Below are 24202 nucleotides of genomic sequence, written 5' to 3'. Positions count from 1 at the left end.
CAAATTAGATATTCATAACTTTTTTTACACCAGCGTTCACTACGAAAAAATCTAGGTAACTATTTTTCTCAGAAAACTCCAATAGAAATTTTCGAACCTTCTGTGATGTCTCCACTGTTCATGTTTTAATTTAATTCGGTAACAATTTTCAGATGTTTTGTTCGTCATTTGCGAATCATTTAATGGCAAGAATATCGCGGAAGAATTCTTTTTTCGTTCCATTTCTTGAACATTTCAAGAATCTGAATCTATTATCGCAAAGAATCTAAGCTTCCATTTAAATCAACAAGAATGTAAATTAATTTGTGATAGTTGCACTATTTATATGGAAACCCGTGAAATTGCTCAACGTTCAAAACAGGACGTATCAATATTATATTTCAACCGGCAAGCTCCAATTCTATTCTGAGATGTTTACCTTCGGTGAATGATTTGTAGAAATAGTAGAGCTTACTATTTTCTTACCGGCCGGTTTTGTGTATCTAGAAGGTTTTCTTCAATCCAGCAAACCTGTTGGGCAATGTTTTGGAATTCTTTTTAACGAAACCTTCACCCTTTCAAGAGCACAGTATAAGCATAGCAGTTTTTGTCTCGGGTTTTTTTTTTGAATTTCGGTGAACCCTAAATTAGCCGAGTCTGGCAGGTCTCTGCATAAAGGTTACCCTGGTGGACTGCATTTTTTAAATATCAAAACCAGTTCTGTACAAGACGGGGATGCTTCATTGGCTTTGTTTTTTGTTGACATGCAATTTCAGACTATGATCAAGGTCACTCAGCAGCAGTTAAGAAGATGCAGCGCAAAAGGAGTGTTCATATTGGTATATAATTTAATTTGAATTTTTATTACTGACTGGTAATCGCATTAAGAATGCGTCTGCCAAAAGATGGTCTCAAACAATAATTTTTGTCACTGAATGCGGATTTCTGCATTCGAAGGTGAATAATTTTCCATGTTATCCTTCCTGAATAATTCACTATTTATAGCCGCTGACTAATTCATAATTAACCAATAGAGCTACCCGATTTTAAACCTTATTATGAGTAGTTTATAATATTGTTGTTACACATTTGCTATATAGCACAATGTGGTGCAGGCACATTTCATGTGCAAAGTTATTGCTACAAATATCGCGCTGTTGAGTTGCAACAATTTCGTTCATTTTGCAATAATTATTAACCAGTTTAAACTGTTAAGTACCTGCCGGAGCCAGCCGTTCCCTTTATACATGCTACGCAGTTGACCTACATGGTTAAACTTGAAATTGAAAGTGCAGCAGTGCAGTGTTGTGCAATGCAATGATGTCCTCTCAACGCACGTGCATCGGCCTTTGCAAATTATTTATAACCCCTGTTCTGACGCGTACGGTAGACGGGATCGGTTATTTGGTTGGAAACCTGTTTGGTTGTTCGCCGTTGGGGGTTCGTCAATCATTCCGGCAAACCCTCAAGTCTGTGCCGGCGATGGGAACTAGGCAATCATGGACTAGTAAAATTGAGTCAATATTTGCGACATGAATTGATGCCGAACAGCTTATGTTCAACTGATTACTGACGCGGAACGTATGGAAGGTGAAATGCTTGTACATACATTTGTTTTGCTATGTTTTCATCGCCCTTACTTTGCCAGCATTTGGAGATTGCAACTTCTAACGACCTTGACTGTTTGTGATCATGACCTGAGACTCATGACTAACCGCACCGACTTAAAGATAAGATCTAGACCCAGAGTATGTTATCTTTGATTATTTTAGGGCTTAATCGAAAATACCAGGAGCAGGGATGGCACGATCGCTTTTACTCAATTTTGATTCATATGACTGCATCGCCTCAGCCAAGCAAAATTTGAGAAAGTTATGTATGAAGAATTTGTAGAACTTGTAATTGTCTACAATATTGCTGAATTACGCTTTGCTGTATCTTTCCTATTTACCGTACTATACGGCTGCTACTCCGCTGGTAACCAAAAAACTCTGCTACCAAAGGTGTAGCAGCACCGTAGCGCCGTAAATACAAAGAATATTGCAAAGTATTATTAAGCAATGTTGTAGATAATTATTAGTTCTATTAATGCTCTATACATAACTTTCTTAAATTTTGCTTGGTTGAGGCGGTACAGTCAAATGTATATCCAATGTAATTTATTTATTTTATTACTATGTTCACTTAACGCGGCAGACACTGGAGCGGTTTGACTACAGGCATCAGTTTCAGATAATTGATCTATCGCATGTTCGACTAGCAGTGACCCCACAAATTGATTTTAAAGCGGCGTCAAGAGTTTTTTTTCACGAAATGACGACAGCTCAGTTCAGCTTAATATCCCCGCAGGCATAAAGTTTACGCAGTCATTAATTATTCTTATGAAATTTTTGGTGATCCTGCTTTTAGCAGTTGCGAATGTATTAGTGTAATCAATTATATGCTCGCAAAATAACTGCAATTTAATATTTATCTCAAGTCACTATAAAAGAGGGTTTGAAGCTCTTTAGTACAGGAACATTGCAGAACAAAATTATGAGTGAAGGTAAAATTGTTGCTACGCCTGAGTCCTTCACCACTTAAAAGAAGAATGCAATTTTTCCCCTTTCACTGAAAACTTGTTTTGGAATGGTTCACTTTTATTTCTTCAAATGTGAAGTTCATAATGTTTACATATCAACTCAAAGATGTGTAATTTTAACCTGGTTTCAACGAGATGGCCTAGTTTTAACAATCCATGCAGAAATACTTTATTTTTTTGAACAATGAAAGGAATCTTTTCGTACCAGTTTAGTTTATAACTGATACAATTGCATATTATAATTGCATGGAATAGAATGGAAGTTAGTTAATTTGAAAAATTACTTTTTTCCCTTTTTCAGATGCTACTACTAGTGCTGTACATTCTACTGTTTGTCCTGCAGCAATCATTTGGCCAAGAAAACGTACTGGAAATGCTACTGGACGGAACGGGCATGTTTTTCCGCAATGACTCGATTAATCGTATTCCGGACACTAATCACTTTCATAAGGAATATGATTTCATTGTCATTGGAGCTGGCTCGGCTGGTTCGGTAGTGGCCAATCGTTTGTCGGAAATAGAAGACTGGAACGTACTGCTGCTAGAAGCCGGCAAGGATGAAAATATGCTGACGGATGTCCCACTGACAGCAGGCCTAACGACCATCACGGGTTAGTCTTAGTATACATACATTGTAGTGCTACGCTTGTAGAAATATTTAGTAACAAAATCTATCCTAGTTTTTAGAATGAGAAGATGGGGTCTCTGAACAGTCCACGCTGTTCGGTTTGAAGGTCAACTGTTTCACCAAGTCAAAGGCTGGAAGCGAATGTAACTTGAAAGCAGGTATCAACGTCGTTAACTATATGTATCTCTAATATCCACTAGTCATATTTGCCTGCTGGACGGGTAATTTGTATCAGGTTGTAGTAAAACAAGATTGTAAAAAGCCTTCTTTATTATGAAGCAATTCAATAGCCGCTGAATCAAAATATTTTTTTTATTAGTGATGGGTTGCGCTAAAACCGACCAGGTAATAATAAAAGCTACTCCGTTCTAGTCTAAAGCGGAAAGGTTTGGGAGCACGGTTAATGATTGTTGTTTTTATTCGATCGCTCCGTTGTTCTGGAAATTTGTATTGTTAAAACACGGTAATTATTTATGCAATTTGCGCGAGTGTAGTACTCAATGCCGCTGTGTTCCTGTGGTATGATGATCAACGGATCAAAGGAAAGGATTGACAGAGGAATTCCACAGACAAGTACATTTTCAAAGTGCGGCATTGCACTTCTTAAGAAGTTAATTACTTGATAGGGATATGTAGTCCAGATTTCGAAAGACTTCATTGTTCCTTCACCGAAGGTTCTTTGTTAGTGAAGAGTTAGTGCCACTGACAGAGCAGATGTTCTGCGGTTTCGCTTTCGAATTTTCATTGTCTATCCGTTCAATCATTTTTGGATGGCGTTTGCTTGGACAATAACCGGTAAATAGTCTTATCCTTGCTTCACTCAAGTTGTAAACTTTTAAAGGTTACTGCACCAGAACTCCATCAACGCGAATTGTTTGCTCAAAGAGTCCTTTGTTCATCGTATACAGATTTGATGGCTCAATCCGTGCTCGTAATAATTGAACAACATTTTTGTCATCTCTGTTTACGTCTATTATCTCCTTTCCATATTTTGCTTTTGTTTTGCCGTAAGAACTTCTACAGAAATAAATGATTGATATGCAGTCCGCTAAAATAAAGTGCGAGTCTCAAATTTTTAATTTTTTCCAATTTTGCACAAATTATGAGCAAACGCGCTGTAATACTGTTCTTTTCATGTTTCGTTTATGGAACAGTTAACAAATCACTTAACATTTCTAATATGTGCAAAGCTAAGTTTATTTTTGTGTTAGTTCAAGTTATTACATATATTACGGTAAAAGATTTTAAGTTATTAATAAATGGTATGAGGCAGTGTTTATTCATTTGTGCATGGACGCAATGCTTACAATTAACAGTCAGGATAAACAGGTCCTGCTATTGTTCTTTTTGTGGGATCTCAGATGTTTGTAACAGTTGTTTCTAACGTCATATTAACGTCATATGTTTCGTATTTAACAACCATGATTTAATTTATGCCATTGTTTTAGCAGTAATCATGTACTTTTGTTGGTGGAATATATGTAAAATTGACTGAAATTTCGTCAGTTTTCTTTTTCAAATCTAATTTGACATTAAACGTCTTCGACTGTTTGCGTGAAGCTTACTTTATAGTAGGTATATAATAAGTAGAAAATATTAAAATCGAGGACTATTTATATAATAAGTAAAAAACAAATTTGAGTGCACAGTTTTCAAAAAGATAGTCGAACACGCCTCTCGGTAATTTAAAGTTTTCTCGTAACGAAATTATTACTTGATTACTTTTATATTATTAATTGGTTTCAATCTTGACGGAGTTTCCTTTAACAGAGAAGTTTTCATGTTTATGTATTTTTGAGCTGTTAGGGTAACTCGCACCATTAACCCGTAGAGGCAGACAGACTACCCGACGAGAGCTGGTTTGGAAGCCCTATATATAGCAGCAAAAGCTCACTTTGAATCTAGCGATTGATGGTTTGAAAAATCGAACAGTCTGAACGACTGCCTTAAAACAGTTGTAGTGTTTCAGCGGTAAGGCTATTTTTAGAAAACGACATTGTAGTGTATGTGAGAAAAATATACACACCCTTCTGCTATGCAGTGCTTGGCTGCGCGATACCGCGAGAGAAACGTGAATAAAAGCTGTGCGAAGCGCATGTCCGACCCCATGGAATCGCGATCGACAGCAGTAGTTTACCGTCAGGATCCGTTTCTCGGAGGTTTGCTGCAATTAAACTTAATTCAGTCCAACCTTATATAGTTGTTTCAGCTTCGAGAATAAAATAGTAAGATGATGCCAATGTTAACATGCAACCAGATTACCAGAGATTGTCAACTAGGCAGTAATTGGCTCCGTAATGTAGAGGAATGTTCACCGTTGTGACTCATACAGGTGGTAGTGTTACGCTCACATCAGAGAACTACCGGCTAGCGTTTTCATTCATGGTTTCAGTGTTTTGTTCTCTCAATGGTTTGCTACGATCTCATCGTCCGATGCATGAAAACAACGAAAATACCGTTCAGGTTCAAACTGCGAACACTCGCATTACAAGCTTGCTAATAATAAAGTGCATCGAAAAGAGTAAATAAACTTTTGTCATAAACCAAAAAATCTAAAAATCCGAGCATCACGTAAAAGGTTGTGGCTAATAATTCGATCATTTATCAACTAATTCGAAAGATACTTATATCAGTCGGCCAGAAATCTTTCTGCGGATCGAACTAAATAGTAAAAACATTTCGTTTTTATACATTCACTATTGATGCAAGCATAATGGTTAAGCATTTCCATATTTGATGAATCAACCATCACGTGCCACCACATTTATACTTCCCAAGTTTGGGACGACAATCATAGCTAAGTGCGATTTTATTTGCTTTCATTTTAGAAAACTAGTGACCAAGTCTGCCCATCCCAACAGGTCACGGATTATTTCCCTCTATGTCAACCTAAACAAATTTTATGTCCTGAACGTAAAATGCGTTCTTAAAGTGTACAACCATTCCTTAGGTTCCACAGTTAGGATCGATATTCTATTGAATTCCAATCAAAATTGATGTCTCGTGTGAAAACGTGGGTGACGAAATATAAAATGTATCAGATTAGTAACATTTTATGCTGTTACCATTTTATACAGTTTCTAGAGACATTTCTGTCAAATATTCGGAAGTGTTTTTAACCATCTTTTACTATACACTGGATTTTAAATTTCTATACTAATTTTTTAAATAATCGAAAATAATTAAGCAATGCCTAACTATAAATTCTCCATGGTTGGTTGGAATAAGTAGGGTATTGTCGTTATCGTCGGGCCACTGTTATGGTCGGGCCATCACGATTATACAGTTTTAGTAACTCATGATATTTATGATACAACCACTGTAAAACTTCTTACTGTGATAGCTAACTTTTCACAATATCGTGAGTTTCAATCGTGAATTCAAAACACCCGTACTGAATTCAGTGACTATACCTTACAAAAAAAGGTTTCCAGGCGCAATGAACTTTTCTTCAAGAAATGATTCATGAATTAACGAGCTAAATTTTGAAAATGTTTGAAGCGTGTTGTGCTGCACACGAAGACTATAGAAAAATGCCCTCTAGTAAGGTGTTTAGGAAGGCTAAGGTAAAATACTAGAAATGCGCTATTTGTAAAGGTCGGGCCACTTGAGTAGTCATGGTTGGGCTACCATAATTTTAAGCGCAGAAGCGTAATAATTGCTAGAGAATGGCAGTCACGTGAAATGTGATGAAATAAAGCCAAAAGAAATAAAGTAATACGAAAAAACCTAGATTTTTGTTGTTTTGCCTTTCTACTATATAAATATATAGTACTAGCTGACCCGACAAACTTCGTATTGCCACAAATTAACCTGTGTTGTACATAAATCATGAATCTCGGATGATCTTTATCACTTCTCGAGTTTTGCAAGTCCCCCAGTGGGCGGCGCTTCCGACGGCGGGTCACCGGCAACACTCGCGACCGGCTCGTCCTGAATGATCTAGTGTTACTATAGATAGTTTTTGTGGTCTTGTTAGTGATTAATGTTTTATGGAAGAGTCTCGAATTTCTCGAGTTGGATTAGTTTTTGAGTTTCGCCAAAATTTCTGTTTTATTTGTATGAGAGTCCATATCCCCCTACCACAGGGGTGAGAGGTCTCTAACTATCATAAAATAAATTCAAGACTCAAAAATCTCCTACATGCTAAATTTGGTTCCATTTGCTTGATTAGTACTCAAATTATAAGGAAATTTGTATTTCATTTGTATGGAAGCCCACCCTCTTAAAAGGGAAAGGGGTCGTAATACACCACAGAAAAAAAATTCTGCCATTTAAAACTCTCACATGCCAAATTTGGTTCCATTTACTTGATTAGTTCTAAAGTTATGAGCAAATTTGTATTTCGTTTGAATGGGAGCCCCCCCCCCCTCCTAAAAAGGTAAGAAGTCCTAATTCATCATGGGAAAAATGGTTGCCTCCAAAAACACCCACATGCCAAATGTTGTTCTATTTGCTTGATTAGTTCTCGAGTTAGGAGGAAATTTGTATTTCATTTGTACAGGAGCCCTCCCTCTTAGAGTGGGGAGGGGTCCTAATTCACCGTAGAAAATTTTCTTGCCCTCGAAAACCTTCACATGCCAAAGTTGGTTCCATTTGCTTGATTAGTTCTCGAGTTATGGGGAAATTTGTATTTCATTTGTATTGGAGCCCCCCCTCCTAATGTGGGAAGAGGTCCTAATTCATCACAGAAAAAATTCTTGCCTCCAAAAACACCTACATGCCAAATTTGGTTCCATTTGCTGGATTAGTTCTCGAGTTATGAGGAAATTGGTATTTCATTTGTACAGGAGCCCCTCCTCTTAAAGTGGGGAGGGGTCCTAATTCACCATAGAAAATTTTCTTGCTCTCGAAAACCTTCACATGCCAAATTTGGTTGCATTTGCTTGATTAGTTCTCGAGTTATGAGGAAATTTGTATGGAAGTCCCCCCTCTTAAAGGGGAGAGGAGTTATAATTCCTCTTATAAAGAGGGGAGGGGTCTCAATTCACCATAGAATAAATTCTTGTCACCAAAAAAAACACCCACATGCCAAATGTTGTTCTATTTGCTTGATTAGTTCTCGAGTTAGGAGGAAATTTGTATTTCATTTGTACAGGAGCCCCCCCTCTTAGAGTGGGGAGGGGTCCTAATTCACCGTAGAAAATTTTCTTGCCCTCGAAAACCTTCACATGCCAAAGTTGGTTCCATTTGCTTGATTAGTTCTCGAGTTATGAGGAAATTTGTATGGCAGCCCCCCCTCTTAAAGGAGAGAGGAGTTACAATTCCTCTTATAAAGAGGGAGGGGTCTCAATTTACCATAGAATAAATTCTTGTCACCGAAAACACCCACATGCCAAATTTGGTTCTATTTGCTTGATTAGTTCTCGAGTTATGAGGAAATTTGTATTTCATTTGTATAGGAGCCCCCCCTCCTAAAGTGGGGAGAGGTTCTTATTCATCATAGAAAACATTCTTGCCTCCAAAAACACCTACATGCCAAATTTGGTTCCATTTGCTGGATTAGCTCTCGAGTTATAAGGAAATTTGTATTTCGTTTGTATAGGAGCCCCCCCCCCCCCCTCTTAAAGTGGGGAGGGGTCCCAATTCATCATAGAAAAAAATTTTGTCTTCAAAAACACACACATGCCAAATTTGGTTCCATTTGCTTGATTAGTTCTCGAGTTATGAGGAAATTGGTATTTCATTTGTACAGGAGCCCCCCTTCTTAAAGTGAGGAGGGGTCCTAATTCAACATAGAAAATTTTCTTGCCCTCGAAAACCTTCACATGCCAAATTTGGTTCCATTTGCTTGATTAGTTCTCGAGTTATGAGGAAATTGGTATGGAAACCCCCCCTCTTAAAGGAGAGAGGAGTTATAATTCCCCTTATAAAGAGGGGAGGGGTCTCAAATTACCCTAGAATAAATTCTTGTCACCGAAAACACCCACATGCCAAATTTGGTTCTATTTGCTTAATTAGTTCTCGAATTATGCAGAAATTTGTGTTTCATTTGTATGGGAGCCCCCCCTCTTAGTGGGGGGAGGGGTCTCTAACCATCACTAAAACCTTTCCTGGCCCTAAAAACCTCTACATGCAAATTTTCACGCCGATTGGTTCAGTAGTTTTTGATTCTATAAGGAACACAAAACAGACACACAGACAGACAGACAGACAGACAGACAGACAGACAGAAATCCTTCTTTATAGGTATAGATAAAGGTATAGAAATCACTTGGAAAACCGGAAATGGAAAGAAGGTCCTGCGGGCCGAATGTCATACACCATTCGACTCAGTTTCGAAAACTGAGCATTTTCTGTGTGTGTGTATGTATGTGTGTGTGTGTGTGTGTGTGTGTGTGTGTGTGTATGTGTGTGTGTATGTGACGCTTTTAATCTCACTCACTTTTCTCGGAGATGGCTGGACCGATTTTAATGTTCTTAGTGTCAAATGAAAGGTCTAGATGTCCCATTGGTCGCTATTGAATTTCATACTGATCGGAATTTTAGTTCAAAAGTTATGTATAAAAATACGAAAAATATGGGACTTCATTATCTCATAGGTCCCTTAACCGATTTGAACAAAATTGATTGCATATGAAAGAGGAGCATTGCAAACCCTTAACTTCCAAATTTCATGACGATTGGACTTGTAGTTTGAAAGTTACATAAAGAAATGTGAAAAAATAGTATTTAAAACATATTTTTGTAACATATAAGCATTAATTCAATGAAAAACATCACACATTTTATTATTATTTGAAAATTACTGCTGAGATCTATCAAACGAAACCGAGTTATTTAAAATCGGACGGTTCATTCAAAAGTTATTTAAACTTTAACACTTAAGCACCGTATATTAAACCGTTAAAACGTGTGAAATCAAAACAAATGTTGATTGTATGCAATGTGTGTGATGTATGTATGTATGTATGTATGTATGTATGTAAGTATGTATGTATGTATGTATGTATGTATGTATGTATGTATGTATGTGTGTATGTGATGACAATTTGCAATTTTTAAATTTGCATTGAAATTCAACAAAAGTGAGAAACATGTCAATTGTCTGAAGTTTTTGAAGCCTCTTAGTGGAATACGAAATTTGAAATTAAAGAAAAGAAAAAACTTTTACCAACTAAATTTCACTATTTAATATTTATTCGCGACAGATACGTATACGCTTTGAAATAAGACACTGATGAAGCCTGCACGTCGTAGGCGAACTACGTATCTGTCGCAAATAAATATTAAATAGTGGGATTCAACCGAAAAGCTTTTTCTTTTCTTTGATTTCAGATTTCAATTGTCATTTTGTTCACTTGCTGTTACTCACAATTGTACAAGAAAAGCAAAAAGCGAAGAAAATCAGTTAATTTAAGCATGTAGGTATAGTAGCGTATAGGATTAAAAATACTAGTGAGTCGATTTTTCCAAATAAATTTATACAAAATTCAAACAAATTCTGCGCATCAATAGATGCTCTTTTCAATCAATAGATACTAGAGCTTAGAAATATTATATGAAAAATTGGAAGTATACGTTGCATGGTAGTAATTTTGTAAGATTTATTTTTGTTAGTGACATTATGAAGGACAGATGTCTTATGTCATGTATCATGTTTTAATAAATAAATCAAAAAAAGACAAGCACTGGGAATCATATCGATCATATTTCCCATTCTCAAGCATGTTTATGGCGCAGCTTTGGCACTATTTTTCGACCTCATTTTGTTTTCCTAACCCTCTAACATTGTAAAACCGATGCGATCAAGCTAATGACTATCTTTTCATGAAGGTACATTCAAAAGAAGCTTAAGTTTTGATTTTCATGCAAAAATAATTATCTGAAGGAGCGCCAGCTAAGAAAAAGTTCAATTTCTCTTTTTCATATCTAATGCTCTATTCAGTTATTTTTTCTAATTCAGATATATTGCAAAATTGAAGCCAAGTAAACTAATAGTAAAATTTTGAGATTAATCATTTTGTTGTCGATATCCTTTTTCTTCAAAAGCGAAGTATAATAATAATTTTTCTGAACTCTTGTTTTTCAAAGATGCTAACTTTTGAACGCATGGTATTAATATTAAAATATCAAATAATCTGCTATGAACACATGTTTCACATTGTCAATTCAAAACAAGTTTCGTATATGGCTCTGAAGCCCGAAAGTTAAGGCCGTCTGTAGACCCGTTAGAGGGTTAATTTTTAATTTTCTATATATATTCATTCAAGTCTGTAAAAATTATCTATTGTGTTTACATTATTTCTCGATAAATCACGTAAATATTATGAAACTAAATAAGGTGTTCATCAAGTAGCATAAATGACACTTACAAGTACTTACATTTACGCACCCAAGGAAAGAAAATATAATTATTCTACGCAATACGTTGTGAATTTTACTGGCAAATAAGGATTTTGAGGAATACGGAACGCATATTTAAAAATATAGTCAAGTTAATTATGGATGTTCCTGAGAAATTGAATAGTGATTATTGTGGCAGTAGAAAGGCTAGGTCACGCCGCTAGGTGGATTAATTCGGGTTTTTATTTTTTTCATTATAGTTGTACACTTCGGAAAAGGCGATTGTAGTAATATTGATTTTACAAGATCGCCCAAATTTCGCAGAAATGCAATTAAAAATAGGGTATTTGTACCAACGGCTCATGTTCATGGAATTCATTCTTTTCATGTCTCTATATAGAATTTCAATGCGTATGTCTTAGATTTTCTGCGGTGGCCCAACCTGTACAACATGGCCCGACTATGACAACATTTTTTGTCTTAACGTAAATACCTATAACTTTTTTATTTTTCAAGCAATGAGTTCAAAACTTTCCGGAAATATATCTTATTCTTAGACCTTTGCAACGATGTATTTAGATTTCCAAATTCCTTTTGAAACGAAAGTTATGGGCGAATGCCAAAACGTGGCCCAACCACGACGACACTCCTCTGCGGCTATTTTTAAAATATTTTTGGATGTCTCTTAGCACTGTTCACAAATCAACGAAAAAGTAAAGAAGAAATTCCATTTAATTTTAGGTTATAGGTTATAGTACAAACAAAGGGAATTTCAACTTTTTCTTGATATTGCTCATTGCCTTGATGATGCCATCATTGTGACGTATAAGACGAACTATTGTGAAGGGCAAGATAAACGGTGTAGTATGTTATATGTCGATTTTGATAATTGTCACTAGTGTTTGACATCGGAACGAAAATTGAAGTCCGGGTTCCGGTCCGGTCCGGTCCGGTAAAAAATCGGAACGAACTTTTTAGGTCCGATTTCGTTCCGGTCCGATTTAGCTCTGTTCCGGTTCCGGTCCGATTCCGGTCCGGAAGTCCGAAATTGTCTGGATGGAAAATTTACCAATTTTAAAAAAGTAGGTAAACGTCAAAGGCAAAGCTTTGAATATGTAGAACCTGTAATCTGTAACTTCTAAACGCCATACGGCTCCTTGAAACGGATTATATAAAAAATTGCGGCACCATTGACTGGTGCTTGGCAGCTTACCAGTCATGGAAAATTCCTAAACTAAGTTATTTTCTGTTTGACCTACCCTTTTTTCGAAAATTTAAGCGCATTCCAAAATGGTGCTTATTCAGATATAAAAGTCAGTTTTTTAATAAAAAAATTGTCTTTCAACGCCTCTAAAAATTCAATAAATGCAATACCGATGCTAAAACGATGGGTCAAAAAGATGATAATTTTATCCGCTTTATAAAAATTAGTAGTGAGTGGTTTGTGAAATAATAGCGTACCGAAGTTAGAAATATGATTTCGATAAAAACACAATTAAAGTTTTTATGCACTCAGGACACGTTTGATACAAACAGCTGTAACTTTAGAAGTAACCATCAAAATGTTTTCCATTCAATTGTGCTGATGGGGTCAGTCACGGCGTAGTGGTTAGCATTCACCATTCTCACGCCGAGGACCCGGGTTCAAATCCCAACCCCGCAGCAGTCATGAATGACCCAAGATGGTTAAAGTGACTATAATCGAACAAAAATTGCTATGATTAGCAATTGAGTGGATCAGAAGAAAAGGGGTGTAAATGACAAAAAGTAAATTTCGAGAAAATCAGCTCCAAAATTAACATTATCTACAAAATTCGTCAGGTCATATAATACAAAACTAATGACGCACTATGGTTGTGTTAACATTTCTTTATTAAATTCTATTGATGTCTTGGAAAAGCACTTTGATTTTCGGGACTTAGAAGACATTTTTGAAAATGTAAATTGCACTTACACCTCTTTCCTTCTAAGTTATGCACTTGTACCCCTTTCATTCCAAGCGATTATAAGGAATTACTACTTAGAGAGAAAAAGGTGCAAGTGTATATCTTGAAGCCATAGCACTTCATGAAAATCTGATACTCTTCCGCCCAAACCTATACGATAATTTAGAAAAATCCGTTGAAACTATTGTAGTTATGTTTTAAATTGGACCATAAGCGTGAAATTCGGTTACCTATGGCATTACCGAGAAGATGAAGTGCCATAATTACATAACTTTTAAAATGAATTCTTTGAAATTAAATTTTGAGGGATCGAAATGTACGAGCCGATGCTGTGAAGCGTTCGGTTTCAAGACCCACAGATATTTGCTATTTTTTCAAAAATAAATCGATTGGCTGGACTTGTTTGGGAGCCTTAAGCAGAAAGTGGATTATTGCTAGCGAAATTATTGCCATTCCTCAATACTGAGGAAGCTAAAAGAAATTAGTTTTAAACATATAAAGCAAGTCCTAGTCATGTTTATGAATGACGGTGTTAACCGTAGAGCTGTGAAAGAAGCGCACGCATCTTAAGGGAGAAGCTGCGAGGACAGGGTTTATCATAAATTCTACCCAAACAAAGTATATGGTGGCTGGTAGAGAGCGTGGTAGTCCTTCGGGCGTAGGAACTGCGGTGGTCATACCTGGAGATACTTTTGAAGTGGTCGACGACCTTGGTACTTTAGTAACATGTGACAACGAGCCGATTGAGTCGTGAAGTAAAAAGGCGGATAGCGGCTGTCAACAGGGTCTTCTACGGATTACGTAGCCAGCTGAGGTCCAGTAGCCTACAACTTCGTACAAAACTAGCGCTTTTTAAGACGTAAATTCTCCCGGTGGTACAGTATGGCCACGAAGCGTGGACATTGAAAGAGAGCGATCAACCGTCTCTTGGCGTTTTTGAGCAGAAGATCCTGCGATCAATTCTTGGCGGCATATTAGACGAGGGAGTGTTGCACAAACGCATGAATCATGAAATATAACAAGTATACAAAGACGCGGATATTGTGAAGCGATTAAAACACGGCAGGCTACAATGGGTGGGCCTCGTAGCAAGGATGCCGGATGAGAGACCAGCGAAAACAATATTTAGCAGAGAACCCGATAGAGGCCGACGATTTCGAGGCAGACCCCGTACCCGTTGGATGAGCGCCGTTGACGATGATGATGATAGAGCAGCGGGTGTTAGGGGCGACTGGAGAGAGGCAGGCCAAGACCGAGAAATGTGGAGACGGCTCCTGAATTCGGCATGGATTCGATAAACGGATTGTCGCCGAAGTAAAGTAAAGCAAAGTAAAACCTAGCTGCTAACTAGGTACCGTCCTGATTCAAACTTCGAACACTTAAGCCATGCTGAAACTTTCTTCAAAGTAAAATGTTTGAAACTTTTGTTAATGCTATCAGAGATGAGGTCCTAGATCTTACTCTGTGCAACACTTCTATAGCTGAGAAGGTCAAAAACTGGCATGTCTCTGACGAACTAAGTTTATCAGACCACAGGCATATCGTTTTTGATATTGAGGCAAACTCTCTCAGGAGAGAACAATGCGGAAATCCGAAGAAAACCAACTGGAGTTCATTCAGAGAACATCTGGGAAACTCTCGGAATTCCTGTCATATTAATATATGCACACCAGCTGAGCTGGACGTTGAAGCCAATGACCTACAAAGTAGGATTATTGATGCTTATACTGCAAACTGTCCGTTAATCACGCGGATAGTCTACCGTGACGTATCCTGGTGGAATGAATCGCTCAGCAACCTTATTCGGGAGGCTAGGCGTTTATTCAACAGGACAAAGATCACGTTTAATTGGGAGGCCTACAGGGCACCTCTCACCAAATACAACGCAGAGCTTCGCAAAGCCAAAAGAAAGTCCAGAGTCAAGTTTTGCGAAAGCATCCAGACTCTGCCTGTGACGGCGCGACTCTAAAAAGCGTTAGTCAAAGACCATAATAATGGCCTAGGGCAATTGTAAAAAGAAGATGGCAGTCTCACTGTTACTACTAGGGAAACGTTGGAGATTCTTATGAACACGCATTTCCCTGGTTCGACAGTGCGTCAGTTTCCACTGCGGTCTGTTTTACTATCAAAAGTGCACCGGACTTTTCCGGACTTTCAACGGAATTCCTGGTCCGGTCCGGTTCCGGAACGCTTCGTTCCGGTTCCGGTTCGATAAAAAATCGGACTCTAAAATTTCGTTCCGATCGGACTTCGGACCGGACATCGGACCGGACATCGGACCGGACTTTCCGGACTTTACCCGGTCCGATGTCGATCACTAATTGTCACATTAATAAATTATCTTCTATGAACAAATGTAACAATTGAGACCCACTATATTTAAACACCAATACATCGCAAGTAGCGATTCGCAACAAATCCATAGAAGTTCCATTATAGACTGCCTTCGGTGGCAATCCGCTTATCGAATCTGGGCCGAATTTAGAAGTCGTCTACACGCTTCTCGGTCTTGTACTACCACTCTCCAGTCACCCCCAACACCCGCTGTTCTATAACATTCTCGTCAAAAGCGATCATCCAAAGGATACGAGGCCTGCCTCGAAGTCTACGGCCTCTGTCGGGTTCTCTGCTTAATATTGTTTTCGTTGGTCTCTCATCTAGCATCGCAGGATCGATGCTACGTGGCAGCCCACTGTAGCCTATCATATTGTATTCGTTTCACGATATCCGCATCTTTCTATTGAAAAATTTCGTTGTTCATGCGCCTGCACCACCCTCATTCTTGTTACATGCCGCCAATAAGTGAATGCAAGATCTTACGCTCAAAAACATCAAGAGCTCATCGCTCGCTCTCTTTCAACGTTCTCGCTTCGTGGCCGTAAAGTTTCATACGGAACTGCAGGCCACGGAACCTCAGTTGGCTAGGTAATTCATAATAGACCCTGTCCACCTTTTTACTACACGGCCGAAGAGCTACTACGCTTTGTACCAGCTAGCATATAGGGTACGGGAGGGTATTCCCAGCACGCAACTAATTTCGGCATACATTACCTTTTTTGGCTACACTTTCCCAAATAAAAACTTTGCCGCTATATAACAATACTGAATCGAATGTAGCACTCATAGGCTTTAATGTGTTATAACTATTTTCATAAAAATGTAAGTAATTTGCTAAATTTTATTCAATAAACATCAAAACCACTGTTTTTCCACTGGCACGTAATTAGGCTGAAAAAACCAGCAGCAATCGCTTACGCGTATCCGCTCTTGATGATGGTTTGGAAAACACACAATTATGATCACGTTTACTTATTCTAGAAACTAAACAGCTGTGAATATGCTATCACAGAACAATTCTACTTCTTTTTATCACGGAAGAACACAAAAAGTCCTCTCTGATATGAAAATATAAATCAATTTTCATTCACTAGCCATAAGCAGCATTTTGTTTTTAATTCCAGCATATGGTGCGTTATTTACACTACTACCGATATGTGATGCCTGAAACGCCTGAAAAGCTTCTATCGTGTTGACATAGCTTGTTAGACATAGCAGCAAGCTGTTGTCACTGCAAAACTAATTATCTTCAATGAGCCCGGAATGTAGGCAATAGCGACACGTTATCCATCGGCTCTCTTTTGATGCTCTGTGCAGGCTATTTCGGCCCGTCGGATTTAAAAAACACAGACATCACTATAGAAAATGGGCTCAATTTAGCCGCAGCGACTTCATCATTTCTCGCGACTATAACTCAAATTTAGTAGCATTTCATTAAAACCAAAATACACGCCGATATTCAGTAAATAATATTCTATTAACTGGTATAAAAATCTTGTCTCGAATAAATATAGTTTCAACGTAATTCCTGAATATTGTTCAGGCTACCGCTTAATGGGCTGGAAATACCCACCCGTACCCTACTTCGTTTTGGCAGAGTTTATGACAATTCCTATCCTCGCAGCCTGCTCCTTAAGATACGTATACACCTTATCCACAGTACTACGGTTAACACCGACGATATCGATGTCATCCTTGAACGCAAGGAGCATGTGCGATTTCATGATAATGGTACCGCTTCTCTGCACGACTGCTCTGCAAATAGCACCTTCCAAGGTAATGTTGAATAGCAAATTTGATAACCCGTCACCTTGTTTCAAAGCTTTCAACGTCACAAACGAGTCCGAAGTCCCGCTCGCTATTCTGACACTGGACTGTGAACCATCAACGATAGGGTAAGGGAACTAGTTTTTCGACCCTGTGCTAGTTTTCGCACCGCTGATGAAATATTCATTTAAGTTTTTATAGCGGTAGTTTTTACAATTTTCGGAGGGAACGTTAGAAGAAAGTCGGTAACGTTCGCTACCGTCAGAAAACAGAGAAAACTAAGAAATCAGAATACAGAGTACACGGGGAAGTCAGAAAACAGAAAAAAACTGCGAAATCAGAAAACGTAGAAAACAAGGGAGTCAGAAAACAGAAAAAACTAAGAAAACAGAAAACGTAGAAAACAGGGAAAACAGAAAACAGAGAAATCAAAAAACAAAGAAAACAGGAAAGTCAGAGAGAGACAACTGAGAAACCAGAAAGTCAGAGAACAGAGAAAATAGGGAAGTCGGAAAACAGAGATAACAGGGAAGTCAGAAAACTGAGAAAACAACGAGTCAGAAAACAGAGAAAACTGAGAAATCAGAAAAAAAGGAAAGAAAACAGGAAAGTCAGGAAACTGAGAAAACAGGGAAGTCAGAAAACAGAGAAATCAGAAAATAGGGAGGTCAGAAAACAGAGAAAACAAGAAAGTCAGAAAATATAGAAAACAGTGAAATCAGAAAACAGAGAAAACAGGGAAGTCACAAAACTGAGAAAACAGGGAAGTAAGAAAACAGATAAAACTGAGAAAACAGGGAAGTTAGAAAACAGAGAAAACATACAAAACATGAATGAATCAGAAAACAGAGAAAATAATGAAAACAAGGAAATCAGAGAGCAGAGAAAACTGAGAAAAAGGGAAAGTTAGAAAACAGAGAAAACAGAAAACAGAGAAAGCTGAAAAATAGGAAAGTAACAAAACAGAGAAAACAAGGAAATCAGAAAACAGAGAAAACAGGGAAGTCAGGAAACTGAAAAACCTGGAAAGTCAGACAATAGAAAAAACTGGGAAGTTAGAAAACGTAGGAAGCAGGTGAATCAGAAAACAGAAAATAGAAAAAGCAGAAAACAGAGAAAACTGAAAAAACAGGAAAGTAAGAAAACAGAGAAAACATAGAAAACAGGAAAGTCAGAAAACATAGAAATCAAGTAAATCAGAAAACAGTGAAAGTAGAAAACTGAAAACTAAGAAAACAGGAAAGTAAGATAACAGAGAAAACAGGGAAAACTGAGAAAACAACGAAGTCAGTAAACAGGGAAGTCAGAAAACAGGGAAATCGGAGAAAACAGGAAAGAAGAAAAACAGGAAGTCAGGAAACAGAGAAAACAGGTGAATCAGAAAACAGACATAACAGAAAAGTCAGAAAACTGAGAAAACAGGAAAGTAAGAAAACAGAGAAAACGGAGAAAACAAAGAAAACAAAGAAATCAGACACAGGAAACAGGAAAGACAAAATACGGAGTACACAGGAATGTCAGAAAACGGAGAAAACAGGGAAGTCAGTAAACAAAGAAAACTGTGAAAACAGGAAAGTCAGAAAATAGAAAAAAACAGGGAAATCAGAAAACACAGAAAACAGGGAAGTCAGAAAAAAGAGAAAGCAGGGATGTCAGAAAACGAAGAAAGCTGAAAAACCAGGAGAGAAAGAAAATGGAGACAACATTGAAATAAGGAAATCGGATAGCAGAGAAAACTGAGAAAACTTGAAAGTCATAAAACAGAAAAAACTGAGAAATTCGAAACCGTAGAAAAAAGGATAATCAGCAAACAGAGAAATCTGAGAAATCAGGAAACGTAGATAACAGGGAAGTCAGAAAACAGAGAAAACAGAAAAATCAGAAAAGAGAAAAAACAAGGAAGTCAGAAAACAGAGAAAACAAGGAAATCAGAAACTAGAAAATAGTAAGAAAACTGAGCAAACAGGAAAGAAAGAAAACAGAGAAAACAGAGAAAGCAAGGAAATTAGAGAGTAGAGAAAACTGTGAAAATAGGAACGTCAGAAAAATAAGAAATCAGAAGTCAGAGAAAACATTGAAGTAAGAAAACAGAGAAAACAGGGAAGTCAGAAAACAAGGAAATCAGAAAACAGGAAATGGGGAAGTCAGGAAACAGAGAAAACTAAGAAAACAGGAAAGAAAGAAAACAGAAAACAAGGAAATCAGAAAACAGAGAAAACTGTGAAAAAACGAAAGTCAGAAAACAGAAATCGTTGAAGTCAGAAATCAGAGAAAACATAGAAGTTAGAAATCAGAGAAAACAGGGAAGTCAGTAAACAAAGAAAACTGAGAATACAAGAAAGTCAGAAAAAAGAGAAAACTAAAAAACAGGAAAGAAAGAAAATAGAGAAAACATAGAAAACAGGGAAATCAGAAAGCAGAGAAAACTGAGGAAATGGAAAGTCAGAAAACAGAGAAAGCATTTTAGTCAGAAAACAGAGAAAACAAATGAGGCGAAAAACAGAGAAAACAGGATAATCAGAAAACAAGGAAATCATAAAACAGAAAATATGGAATTTAAAAACCAGAGAAAACAGGAAACAAAGAAATCAGACAAAACAAGGAAATCAGAAAACAGTGACAACTGAGAAAAAAGGAAAGCCAGAAAACAGAGAAAACAGGAAAAACAGAAAACAGGGAAGTAAGAAAACAGAGAAAACAGGAAAGTCATAAAAGAGAGAAAACAAGAAAGTCAGAAAACAGAGAAAACAGGGAAGTAAGAAAACAGAGAAAACAAGGAAATCACAGAACAGAAAATGAAGAAAGCTGATAAAACAGGAAAGAAAGGAAACAGAGAAAATAGGGAAGTCAGAAACAGAGAAAACAGGAAAGGCAGACAACAAAGAAAACAGTGAAGTTATAAAAAAGAGAAAACATTGAAGTTAGCAAACAGGGAAAACAGGGAGGTCAGCAAACAGAGAAAACAGGGTAATCAGAAAACAGAGAAAACAAGGAAATTAGAAAATATAGAAAATAGGGAAGTGAGAAAATAGAGAAAACTGTGAAAACAGGGAAAAAAGAAAATAGAGAAAACATTGGAAACCTCGGAATCAGAAAGCAGAGAAATCTGAGAAAACTGGTAAGTCAGAAAACAGAGTAAAAAGGAAGTCAAGCAGTAGAGAAAACTGAGGAAACAGGAAAGTCAGAAAACAGAAAACACACGGCAGTCAGTAAACAAAGAAAACTGAGAAAACAGGAAAGTCAGAAACAGAGAAAACAGGGAAGTCAGAAAACTGAAAAATAGGGAAAACAAGGAAATCAGAAATTAGAAAAAACTGCTAAAACAAGAAAGTCAAAGAAGAGATAAATCAGAGAAAACAGAGAAAATATGGAAGTTAGGAAACACAGAAAACTGAGAAAACTGGAAAATAAGAAAACAGAGAAAAGAAGGAAATTATAAAACTGAGGTAGCAGGAAAGTCAGAAAGCAGAGGAAACATTGAAGTCAGAAAACAGAGAAAACAGGAAGGTCAGAAAACAGAGAAAACAGGAAAGTAAGAAAACAGAGAAATCAAGGAAATCAGAAAACAGAAAAACTGACAAAACAGGAAAATCTGAAAACAGAGAAAACAAAGAAATCAAAAAACAGTGAAAATATGGAGGTCATAAAACAGAGAAAACTGAGAGAACAGGAAAGTAAGAAAACAGAAGAAACAGGGAAGTCAGGAAACGGAAAAAACAGTGAATTCAGTAAACAGAGAAAACAAGGAAGTCGGCAAACTGAGAATACTGGGAAGTAAGAAAACAGAGAAAACAAGAAAGTCAGAAAACAGTATCTCTTTGCTCTGGCGCATCACAGTTGCATCCAATACTTATGTGACTTCTTGCTCGATTCTTCTCGTCATTCACCCGTTGGTACTCTGCGTCAAACCTCGCACTGGAAGTGACTATTGCAATAGTACCATTTCCCGCACTGTAGTACTGATTCGTTCAGGCTGACTGATTGATCCGCTAATCAGTTTTCCGAGAGAACTCTTCAGCAACGTCTTCCGCTGATAATCGTCGAATGTTCAGTCGTATCTTTCTCATTGGCCTCGATTTGAATTCGTTGGGTAACCGGGCACGAATCTTGCTTACTACGAGATAGTGGTTCGAGTCGACGTTCGGTCACCGAAGGGACCGCACGCCTGCGACATCAGAATAGTGCCGACCATCAACAAGAACGTGCTCGATCTGAGAGCAGGCCTTTCCATTAGGGTGTTTCACGGTATGCTTCCGAACGTTTTGTATTGCAAAATAGGTACTATAGATAGCCATTCCTATGGCTGCTGCGAATTTGACAAGGCCATTGTCGTTTCTGTATCTTTAACGGGGCAAAACAAATATTAGCTTTCCAAACCTGACCATTTTTCGGATTAAATTTTTTGGAATGTCCCCCTATCTTCGCTACCTTCCAATAAGGCAAAGTCCTGCGTCAAATATTTTTCTTTTGTGGAAATCATAATAATCTTCACCAAAAATCGCCAATTCAAATTTTTAATAATGTATATCATTTCCATTCATTTGCAGGTTACAACTGGGGTTATAAGGCGGACCCGATGAAAGGAGCCTGTCTCGGACTGAGGGACGGAATATGCAGTTGGCCCAAGGGACGTGGTTTGGGTGGAACGAGTTTGATCAATTTTCTCATCTATACTCGGGGCCATCCACGTGATTATGACGACTGGGAAAGGGCCGGCAACTCGGGCTGGAGCTATCGTGATGTGCTACCGTATTTTAAAAAATCGGAACGGGTAAAAATCAAAAAGCTAAAACGATCTCCGTTCCATTCGGATGATGGATATCTGGATGTGGAACAATCGCCATTTGAAACTCCCATGCTGAGATCGTTCATTGAGGCTGGCAAACGGATGGGCTATCAGGAGACAGATCCAAACGGTGAGAGTTTAATGGGTTTTTCGAAGGCACAAGCTACGATGCGGGACGGTAGAAGGTGTAGTGCTGCAAAGGCCTTCCTAAGACCAGTAGCCAAAAGACCAAACCTGCACATTTCGATGAATTCAAGAGTAACGAGAATTCTTATTGATCCTATTACAAAGACTGCTTACGGTGTAGAATTCCTAAAAAATAAAAAACGTCATACGGTGAGGATTGGAAAAGAAGTCGTTTTATCAGCTGGAGTTATTGCGTCACCACAACTGCTGATGCTATCGGGTGTTGGTCCTAGGGACCACCTTCAGGAAATTGGGATACCAGTCATTCAGGATCTCAAGGTGGGATATAATTTGCAGGACCATATGACACTGCCAGGATTGGTTTTCACTGTAGAGCAACCGGTTACGATCCGAGAACGTGACATGCGATCACCGCAAACTATTATTGACTATTTGTTTTACGGAAGAGGACCATTCACGATTCCGGGCGGTGCAGAAGGAATCGCATTCGTAAAAACTAATGTGTCATATTTACGTGAGTATTCAACGGTAAACATTAATTGAAATATAATTTCGAAATTGTTTAAATCCAGCTCCAGATTATCCGGATGTCGAACTTGTGCTTGGAACTGGTGCGTACAATAATGACGATTCTGGTTCGTTAAGGTTCGCCTTTGGGATGCCAGATGATTTTTACTTCAAGACATACGGATCGATTATTGGAAAACATGCATTTGCCATATCGCCAGTACTGATGCGTCCCAAGAGTAGGGGTAGAGTTATGTTGAAGAGCAAAAACCCTTTCCATTGGCCTAGGATGCAGGGTAATTACTATGAGAACAACGATGATTTAGTGGTACTACGAGAAGGAGTGAAGCTAGCGGTGCAGATTGGAGAATCGTCTACGTTTTCACGGTTTGGAGTGAACTTTCACAAGCAGCCTTTCTTTGGATGCGAACAACATCGATTCCAAAGCGATGAATACTGGGAGTGCTGCATTCGAAGAATCGGAACCAGTTTGCAACATCAGGTGACTCTCAAAAGTGTTGTTCAAATGATTTCGTAAAATTTTAACTATTCTATATTTTAGTCTGGAACATGTAAAATGGGTCCTCCCAGTGATCATACGGCAGTTGTGAATCCGCAGCTTTCGGTGTATGGAGTTCGAGGGATTCGAGTTGCTGATTGCTCTATTATTCCAGTTATCCCAGCATCTCATACTAACGCAGTAGCATTCATGATAGGCGAAAAAGCCGCTGACATGATTAAGGAGTATTGGATAAACGAGATACGGTAACAGGTTTGACGTGCCGCTTCTATTGTGTGATCTAGTCAAATGTTACCATTTTACTCGCTAATTGTAAAATAAAATAAAAGGAGAAGTTGTCAGTTCAAGTTTGATAACCTTCCATAGCCATAGATATAATTTCAAAATTGTTGCACTGAAACTCAAGGACAGTATCGTCTGGCACGAAAGTCATTAAAATTTTCAAGACTGATCATGGAACGTTGGTAGAAAAGTTTACATGTTTACATTTCGCGTGAAAATTGCCAAATACATGCACAGTCAATAACAGACGCAGGCAGAAATCAAATATGTAAAAGCCTATTTAACATAAACAAACTCGACCATCGAGGGAGTTTATTTTCCAACATCCGATCAATCCTCTTCGTGTTCGAGTTGTTCCAGTTTTTTTTCCTTCGGTACCACACCACTGCGGAATTCGTACAAAATATGGTTTGTTTTGAATTTTCATTCTCCCACG

General features: G+C 37.9%; 1 protein-coding gene across 1 annotated transcript; it reads left to right on the top strand.

Annotated features, from left to right (window-relative positions):
- The first annotated feature begins 758 nt into the window (after positions 1 to 758).
- Positions 759 to 23733, top strand: LOC128739793 (glucose dehydrogenase [FAD, quinone]). The gene is made up of 5 exons (XM_053835296.1): positions 759 to 818; positions 2862 to 3171; positions 22072 to 22971; positions 23030 to 23466; positions 23527 to 23733. The coding sequence occupies exons 1-5, from the start codon at positions 759 to 761 to the stop codon at positions 23731 to 23733; spliced, it is 1914 nt and encodes a 637-aa protein (XP_053691271.1).
- Positions 23734 to 24202: the final 469 nt, after the last annotated feature.

This window comes from Sabethes cyaneus, chromosome 3 (assembly GCF_943734655.1).
Source record: "Sabethes cyaneus chromosome 3, idSabCyanKW18_F2, whole genome shotgun sequence".
NCBI classification, from domain to species: domain Eukaryota; kingdom Metazoa; phylum Arthropoda; class Insecta; order Diptera; family Culicidae; genus Sabethes; species Sabethes cyaneus.
Note: the sequence above shows the minus strand (reverse complement) of the source record. Positions and strands in the feature narration are given on the sequence as shown.

What these genes read in the sequence shown, in the direction of transcription:
- LOC128739793 (XM_053835296.1), top strand. Translation starts at nt 759, where the DNA reads ATGATCAAGGTCACTCAGCAGCAGTTAAGAAGATGCAGCGCAAAAGGA. An exon ending in CAAAAGGAGTGTTCATATTG is followed by an intron (nt 819 to 2,861) that starts GTATATAATTTA and finishes TCCCTTTTTCAG; the next exon opens with ATGCTACTACTAGTGCTGTA. An exon ending in AACTAATGTGTCATATTTAC is followed by an intron (nt 22,972 to 23,029) that starts GTGAGTATTCAA and finishes GTTTAAATCCAG; the next exon opens with CTCCAGATTATCCGGATGTC.